Source organism: Nannospalax galili, unplaced genomic scaffold (assembly GCF_000622305.1).
Source record: "Nannospalax galili isolate Female #2095 unplaced genomic scaffold, S.galili_v1.0 scaffold1615, whole genome shotgun sequence".
Taxonomy (NCBI): Eukaryota; Metazoa; Chordata; class Mammalia; order Rodentia; family Spalacidae; genus Nannospalax; species Nannospalax galili.
The window spans coordinates 555,899-565,322 of NW_008335851.1; the positions used below are offsets into that span (position 1 = coordinate 555,899).

The 9,424-nt window shown below is 47.4% G+C and overlaps 1 protein-coding gene across 1 annotated transcript; it reads right to left on the bottom strand.

Annotated features, from left to right (window-relative positions):
- Positions 1–3,251: 3,251 nt before the first annotated feature.
- On the bottom strand, positions 3,252–6,664 carry Tex51 (testis expressed 51). Its single transcript, XM_017797510.1, is given in 7 exon segments — positions 3,252–3,339; positions 3,785–3,860; positions 4,744–4,821; positions 5,178–5,267; positions 6,303–6,377; positions 6,521–6,625; positions 6,628–6,664. Coding segments are annotated over 7 exon segments (549 nt in total).
- Between the last annotated feature and the right edge of the window lie 2,760 nt (positions 6,665–9,424).

The following is a 9,424-nucleotide window of genomic DNA, read 5'->3' on the forward strand; positions in this document are numbered from 1 at the left end:
AGAGGACCTTGTTTGATTCCCAGCACCCACATGGTGGCTAACAACTGTTTGTAACTCCAGTTTCAGGGGATCCAACATCCTCTTCTGACCTCTGTGGGTACTGCATGATACAGGTGCACTTACATACATGCAGGCAACACACTCATACACATAAAGAAAATAAAAATAATAAATAAAACATTTTTTTAAAAAATGTGAAAATAACCCCCAATTGGCAAAACCTTAAGTGTCCATCAACAGCAGAAATCATAAAATAGGTATCCAATGGAATAGTATATAGTGATGAAAATGAACAAATTAAAGATACATAGGTACATAAAGAATATAGGAGAATATTCAAAATATAATATTAACCAAAAGGAAGTCAGATACAACATGATAGCACTTTCCTGCTCAAAAACAGTAAATCTAATTTATATTGTTTAAGGGTTGTATTCATTACTTTTCTTGTAGCTGTTACCAAATACATGACAAGAAGCAATTTAAAAAAGGAAGGGTTTATTCTGGCTCACAGATCCAGGGGATACAGTCCATCATGATGGGGTAAGACATAGCAGCAGGCAGGGCCTTTCCTTCTTGGAGGTAGGAGCAGGAGGCCAGCTAGTAACACTGCATCTGTATCCAGGAAGCAGAGAGTGAACAGGAAGTGAGGCTGAGCTATAAGGCCCAGAACTAGTGACCTACTTCCTCTAGTAAGGCTCTACCTTCAAAAGTTCTCAATCTTTCCAAACAGTGTCACCATCTGGGGACTAAGTGTTCAATCACCTGAGCCTACGAGAGACATTTCACTCTCACACCACAAGTGGTACACTGAGTCACTAAACATGATAAGTCAATGACAAAATACATACATATGACACTGGTCCGAAAGGCTATCTCACTTAGTAACACTGCACCATCTTAGAGTGTGTAGGTACACTCTGTGTTGTGCTCTTAGTGATGAGATTACCCATGATGCATTCTTCAGAACTCATTTCCTTCATTATGTCATAATGACTGTATTTACATATAAACTATGGCCATCTGAATTTCCTTGGGCCTTTCAGAGCTGGGAGTCCAGAGTCTGCCTGGTCACTTGGACATTGCTTTTGGACTTCATGGTGCTTCCTGGTGGCCCAGAGAGGATGCACTATGAGGACAGGGAAGGCCGTGCTAAATAACACTGTGGGAAGCTACTGCTTTAGATTGATACTAAGCCTGACAGTCCAGACCAAAGCAGAATGGAGTGACTCCTGCCAGGTGTCACACTGTCAAGATGAACTTTAGTTTTGAGTCTATATTTACACTTTTCTAAAACACCCAAGAGATTCAAGGCAAACACTAGAACTAGAAACTAGTGCTCGCTGAAATGGCATGGCTAAACAGTGTCCCTTCTGCCTCCACTTTATAAACAAGGCAACCTTCAGGGCTGGTATGTAGCTTAGTTGATAGAGTGCTTGCTTAGGCCTGGGATGATCCCCAACACTGTGTAAACTTGGTGTGGTGGCACATGCAGGTAACCCCAGCACTGGGGGTAGAGGTAGGAGGACCGTAAGTTCAAGGTCACTCTCTGCTACATAGTGAGTTGGAGGCTAGCCTGGCCTAGAGATCCTGTATCAAACAAAAACAAAATAAAAAACAAATAACTTTGAAACAACCACTGTCTACGGTTTAGTTTGTACTGCCATCAGTTTTTTTTCCTGCCAATAAATCTTGACTTCCTCTCAGCTCAGCTCAGCAGAGCACCTTCCGGTGTCATAGATGGAATGCCACCCAACTCACTGGTCGCTAATAAAAACCAAATTATATCATTAAGCCCAAGTTGCTGCAGTTTTACTTTTTATATTAATGGGATTTTTTTAAAATTAGTGAGAATGCTCAAATATCTTTCATAATAATCAAATACACCAGCTCCTGGGGTATGTGGGTTTGTGGCTTTTGGGGAGTTAGGAAAAAGATTTTTGTCTTCCCAGTGCCAGTGTTAGGAATGAAACACAGGGCTGACCCGGCTGTTAGCAGCCAGTCAAGAAGTGAGGCTAAGAGCATAGGGACAGCAGAGAGGCAACTCTAGTCCCAGGGCAGGACCCCTGGGCCGCATCTGCCTTTCAAGCCTCATATGCAGGACCCCAGCAAATCCCTATATTTTGTGCTTTAAAAAAGTTGAAAAAAATCAAGATTTCAGTGTGAAATCTGAATTAGGAGTTAAGGATTGAGGGGGCCAGTGAGATGGCTCAGAGGGTAAAGGTGCTTGCCACTAAGCCTGACCATCTAATTTTGTTCCCCGGGACCCATATGGTAGGAGAGAACTGACTCCTGCAAGTTGTCCTCTGACTTGTGCACTGGCACCATGGCACACTCCTGCCTGCATACATTTGCACAACATATTAATAAAAATATGGTGCTGGGCATGGTGGCACACACCTTTAATCCCAGCATGCAGAGGCAGAGGCAGAGAGGCAGAGGCAGAGGCAGAGGCAGAGGCAGAGGCAGGCAAATCTCTGAGTTTGAGGCCAGCCTGGTTTACATTGTGAGTTCCAGGCCAGCTGTGTAGTGAGGCCTGAACTCAAAAACCAAGAAAAAAAAAAGTGGTACAAATATTTTTTTTTAAAGTTAGGAATTAAAAAACTGTGTTCCAAACCAAACATACCTGGTGAAGTGGGCTAGATTTCAGGCCTCCGTGGTGCTGGCCCTCAGGGGGTGGGATTAGTGACTTTCTCATGTCTGTGACAAAATACCTGACAAAAGCTACCTAGGAAGGAAGGGTTTGTTTTGGCTCCCAGTCTGTCAGTGCAGGCCAGCATGGTCCACCGGAGAAGATGGTAACTCCGCCCATTTGGAAGACCAGGAGGCAGAACTGGGTATGCTGGTGGGTGCCCCTTTCCTCTCTTTGTTCAATCTGGAACCCTCACCCCCACCTCGACCCCTAGGCTGTGGGTTAGTGCCACCGACATGCAGGGTGGGTCTTCTCTCTCTGACCCTCACAGGTGTGCCCAGAGGTGTGCCTCCTAGGTGGTTTTAAGTGCTGTCAAGCTGACAATTAAGATTCATCATCACACCCCCTAACACCGAATCTCCAGAATAACAGGGAAGAAATATTTTAATGAAGGGACAATTTACAAAGGGGTATGTGTGGGAGGGAGGGAGGGAGGGAGGGAGGAGAGAGAGAGAGAGAGAGAGAGAGAGAGAGATCACCAGCCCACAGAATCTCAAAACTTCTGGTCCCAGGATGGAGTACGTCTTGGGAGGGAGAATCACCTGGGCCCAGAGATGAGTTAGCTCTCAGACTCCACCTTCTTGGGCTGCTTCTTCAGCTGGCACTCAGACTGCTCTTCTGCTGGAGGCAGCAATTGACTCTCTTTCCTGCAAACAAGAAGAAACAGGGCTTTCACCTGATCCTGGTCCCCCTGACTTCCTGCTTGGAGTTCCACCAGCCAAAGCCTCCCTCCAGCCATGATAAGGCCACTACAGTACTGGCCTGTGTAGGGCAGAGAGAGAGGGGAGGTGGGATGGTGACAGCTGGGTTAGGGGCATTTTGTGGTGGGAACCAGAGCTTTACTTGTCTGTGTCCCGAGTCCCAGCCCCAGATGTCTGTGTACACACATGACCCCAAGAACAAGAACTGGGCCCCTAGACCATACTAGCTTCAGAGTCCTGGGATCTGACTGGAGTCTATTTCCTAGTACCTCATCTGCTTTCTTCTTCTGGATGCAAAGAGAGTAACATCTGGTCAGGAAGACAGAGGGAGACAGGTCAGTCAAGGAGTGGGTTGTTTCATCTGGTACACCGGCTAGGAGGAGCCACTCACCCCACGCCAGCAACGGCCAGGACCATGAAAACGTTGATGAGGATCACAGTCCACTTGTAGGTTGGTATGTTCTTGGCTGGGATGTGAAAGGGGGATCCAGGTGTTTGGAGGCTGGGGTGAGGCACTGAAGGTTGTGAACAGGTATGTCCTGGGTAGAGTTTCTCTCTGAGAAAGTGTTTTCTGTTAGTAGAGTAGATATGCCCAGGAGGAGCAGGGAGGCCAGTAAGGAAAGGCTGCTGTAATCAGGGCAGATGTGAGAGGCCTGAGGAGAGGCTAGGGGCTTGGTCAGTAAAGTACTTTCCTGGGAGGTAGGAGGCAGACCTGAGTTTGATTCCCAGAACCCACATTAAAAAAAACTTAAAAAGCCAGGCATGATGACTCATGCTTACAGTCCCAGCACTGGGGATGTGGGGACAAGGGGATTCCTGAAGCTCACTGACCAGCCAGCCTAACATATTGGGAGAAATCCAGGCCAGTGAGAGAATATCTCCAAAATAAAGTAGAGGACTAGAGAGATGGCTTAATGGGTAAAGTGCTTGCCATACAAGCCTGATGACCCAAGTTCTGATCCCCGGAACCCATTTAAAATCCAGATGCAGTAGCCCATGTGTTTGTAATCTCAGCATTCCTACAGGGGAGAAGAGAGGCAGGAAAGAAGAATCTCTGAAAGCTTGTGAGTCAGCTAGCCTATGATCAACAAGGTACGCTGCCTATAACAAAGTGAAAGGCCAGTACTGACACTGGAGGTTGTCCTCTGATCTCCATACATATACTGTGACACACGTGCCTGTGCACACACTCACACATGTGCACACACAAAAGGAAAAAAAAAAGACTAGTTTTATGTCATTGAGCATCCTTCCTTCCTTTCTCCTTTACTCAGGTAAGCCAGCACTGCTGGGAGAGATGCGTGTTCATAAGGGTCTCCTGGCTGAGAGGTGAAGACCACTGCCCTGGACAGATGGCAGGGTCATTGCAGAACAGGAAATGTATCTGGCAGTCGGCATATGAGGTGACTTCCATTGGGGAGAGGACATCTGTGAGAGATGGGCGGGGGCCTCAGGCAGGGCAGTGGCTCTCACCCTTCCCTCAGACAGGGCAGGGTCTCTCATTCCTCCCTCTCGCTCAGTTCCAGACATACTCACCATAGGATTCATTGCAGGCTGCCCAGGAAAGGGAGATGGTGGAGAAATTGAGGCACTGGAGATGCACACAGAGCTGGGAGCAGTGGGGAGTGGGAGCAGGACATGGGACCAGGGGTGCATGGCAGGAACCCAGCCTGTGGGCAGACCTGGAGTCCTGGGGAGAGCCTGGGAAGGACTGCCAGTTGAGCTCTACAGGCCATCAGTCTCAGGGGTGATGGCTGGGCAATGGGCAGGTACCCATCTCTTACCTGTCTGCTTCAGTACCTGGGATCTCTCATTCAGTCTATCAGCCAGGAGACCCTTATGAACATGGATCTCTTCCAGCAGTGCTGACTTATCTGAGTATGGGAGAAGGGAAGGATGCTCAGAGGCATAAAACCAGTCTTTTTTTTCTTCTTTTGAGGGGCACAGATATGTAACTGTATGTGTGTGTGCATGTGAGTGTAGATTTGGAGGCTAGCCTCAGACGTTCTTCAGGAACTGTCCACCTTATTTTTGAGACAAGGTCTCTTACTGGTTTGGAACTCACTGATTCAGCTAGGCTGACTGGCCAGTGAGCTCCAAAGATTCTCTTGCCTTTGCCTCCCTAGTACTGAGACTACAGGCGCACACCACTAAACATAGCTTTTCTTTACATGAGTTCTGAGGATTGAACTCAGGTCTTTATGCTTGCAAGGTAAGCACTTTACTGACTGAGGCTTATCTCTAGCTTTTCTTTCTTTCCTTTTAAAACAATTTTTGTGTGTATATGTGGTGTGTGTGTGTGTGTGTGTGTGTGTGTGTGTGTCTGTTTTATTGTGTTTATGTTACGGCATGTGTATGGAGGCTAGAGGAAAACCTTGGGTGTCAATTCTCACTCTATCATATTTTTTGAGGCAGAGTCTCTTGTTTGTGGCTGTGTACATGGGCTAGTGAGCAACTGGGGAGTTTCTTGTCTTTACTTTCCATCTCCCCTAAGGGAACACTGGTATTACAGATGGGTGCTACCACATCCAGCCTTACCTGGGATCTAGGGATCCAAACTAAGACTCTTATGTCTGTGCAGTAAGTGCTTTACCCACTGAGTCATCTCTCTAATCCCTCCTTTTTTTTTTTCTTTTCAGACAAGGTCTCATGTAGCCCAGGCCAGCCTTGAACTCACAAATTCATTGTGTAGCTGAGAATGATCTTGAACTTATGATCCTCTTACCTTCCCCTCCTAAGTGTTGGGATTACAGGGCTGTGCCACCGGATAGTGCAGTGACACACTGTGCCCTTCAGAAAATTTCCCTGCTCACTACCCAAGTGGCCTCTGGGGAATGCTGTAAAGTTTGTGTCTCAGTAACCCTCAGTAACCCTCAATCCTCAGGACCCTTTACATTTGTCCTCCTCACCATCCCTTAGCTTCTTAATGGCCTTGTCTACATAGTTGAAGAATGTGGTTGTTTCCTCTTCCAAATGATTTCGATCTGCAGACAGAACATGAGACAGAGGGAAGTTGGGGGCAGGATCAAGTCAGGTGAAAGGGTGTTTCCATCGCTGCCTGGCTGTGCCTCACCAAGATACCAGGGCGTGAGTAAGGTGTTATCCTCCAAGAAAAAGGTGTGCAGGCTTTGAGAGAGCTCTGCAGGTGGCCCTGGGCTTCCCCAGAGGACCTGCAGGTCATAGTCCAGCAGGGCAGGCAGCTCTGGCTAGAACTGGAGGCAGCTCTTTTGATGAGGGCTGGCAGGAGGCAGACCAGCAGGAGAGAAAACATCTTCTGGGGGTTTTCCCATATGTTCATAGTCCCATGTAGAACACTGGTGCCCTGTCACCCTGGGAACCACATTCTCCTGCAGGACAATGGTAAATTCCACAGAGTAAGGCAAGGTCCAGCTGAGATGGAACCCAGGTTTTGGCACTGTAGCCAGTGTGGTGGGGGAAGAGGAACTGGAGAAAGTGGGGTGGGGTGGGGGGTGGTTGGATTCTGGGGTAAGAATGTGTGGCCCTGAGGATATGGGGAAAGTGGGGAGGAGGAGCATCTCTGATTAAAGTATACTCATAACGCAGGTAGGATAATGTGTTACCATAGGTAGCCCTTAGATGTTCCAGGGAGTCTGACAAACCTGATCTGTAAACCTGGAGACGTGAGAATGCACGTATCATTCTAGAATTCTGGACTTCTGTCATGACCAGATACCTGAGGAGTCTGATTACAGACTCAAGGACAGGCTCTTGGTAACGGGATTGTCATATCCTCAGACTGCAGCTGCTAAGAAAGAGGTTGTTGTGGGTGAGTGTTGCCTGATCAGCCTGGTACCCTCAAATCTGACAAAGGCTAGAAACCCTTCCCCACCCAGGCTTCATGTAACAAACAGAGCACACTTGAGGAAAGCTCATGATATGCAAGCAGAAGAGAAGGTGGGTGCTATGTAAATGGCCTACAAAGAGTCATGAGCTTTGAGCATGTGCCTTTTCCCCAGCTCACTTAGTTGCAGGCATAGCTGAAGTGGAATCCTGACTCTAGTGACAGTGTTAATGTGATCTTCATAGGTTCAGGGCAACAGTCTTCAAAAGAATCCTCCACTTCAGGGGAGCAGGACAAGAAAGGACAACAGAGAGGCAAATAGGACCAAGGCACATGATATACACATATGGAAATGTCTTAATGATGATGGACCCAAGTCCCCCCAAATGATGGACCCAAGTCCCTCCAAAATAATGGATTTAAACTAAAATCCCCCAGGCCTGAGAAAAACTGTACAAGGAAGTAAAAATAAAAAATAATTCTAAAGAACAAGCTGAGCTGACCTTTTTCATGTTCCTTGCCCAAGCTGGAAATCATCCCAGAAATTCCCCCTACCTCTGCTTGGGCACATAGCCGCCGCTTTTCTTCTTGGCACATAGCCGCCGCTTGTGACGTTACTGCCGCTTTCTCTCTCCCACTTCTAGGACTTCTGTCCTCCGAGTGAGGTGGGAGTCCATTTTGCAAAATGACAATAAATCCTCATGCTTGTTGCATCTCCTGATTTGAGGACTGAGTTATTGGGGTGCGACCTCCCATGAACACTGGGTACCCCAGTCTGGGGGTCCAACATTTGGGGGCGCATCCGGGATTCAGTTGCCCCCAGACTCATTTCCTCAGATCAGTAGGAGGTAAGAACAGATGTCTTGTGGTTTGTCTTGATTTAATGTCTGTCTGTCATTTCTTGTTTTGGGAACGTTCCGTCTGAATATTTGTGCCTGTGCAGGACCTGTAAGTCTGTATTCTGGGAATCAGTGGGAGTGGCAGATGTGCCCAGGGACCCCTGGTTCCAACACTCTGATCTTTGTGACCGGAGTGGTCTGGTATGGGGAGGACAGCGTAGCTTTCCTCACCTCGGGAGAAGAAGGGAGATTAGCTTGGCTACTCCCCTTCCGGTCTGTACTTTCAGTTTTGAGTCAAGAAGCCGCGGCAAGAATTTTTGTTTTGTGTTTGTCTGTGTTTGTGCTTAAGGATCCTGAAAGTAAAATAGTGAGTAAAATGTGTGTCTGGATGTAAGAAGGACCGGTCCACATGAATGTGATTTAATGAGATATATGTACGTGCCTGATGATGTGTTAATATCTTAAAAAAAAAAAAAGGTCTAGTTTTGTATTTTTCTCTATACTTTCTATTTTAAACTTTCCCTTCTTTCTTCTTTTTACTTTTATTCTCAGTCTAAGTCTTCCCAAGGGACCGTTAAAGGCAAAGGAGAAACTGAGGTTTTCTGGTCAGGGCCACTCCCTGATGTAAGCCAAAGGCTCCTAGCCCTCTTAGTGGACCCCGACTGCCCACACGGGTGGAGACAGGACAACTTTTCTGTATCTCCCTTTCCTCTCTCCACCTCCCACTCTCTGGCCACTGGAAAAGCCCCATGGGCACGGGTCGAGCAAGTAAGAGCCACAGGGCGCTCGCTACTAAAAGACTCCCGTGGAAGGATAAGGGGGTCCCAGGTGTGAATCCCAGATAAATTCACATCCCCCGCAGAAGAAAAACTGGGCAACAATAGGTACTCGTCCACAAGCACACCCACTAGTCATTATTGTTTGGAATGGCATCTGTATCTCTCTCTCTCTCTCTCTCTCTCTCTCTCTCCCCTTCTTTTTTGTGACCTCTACTATGGGTCAATCGCTAACTACCTCATCCTTCTCCTGATTCCACTGAACCTGACCAATCCCCCCCCACCATCTAGCAGACTTTGCCTGAGGAGAGATAGAGGGGGCCCCTCTGATGGATCATGGACTGCCCAGGTTTTTCCTCTCTGAAGTGTAGGGGATCAGATCCAGTATTGGCCTTTTTCAGCCTCTGACTTATATAATTGAAAGACTCATAACCCCTCTTTTTCTCAGGATCCCCAGGCCCTAACAGCTTTAATTGAGTCTATTCTTCTTACCCACCAACCCACCTGGGAGGATTTTCAACAACTCCTCCAGGCACTCCTAACCACAGAGGAGAGACAGCAAATCATCTTGGAAGCCTGGAAAAATGTCCCCAGGCAGGATGGGAGACCCACTC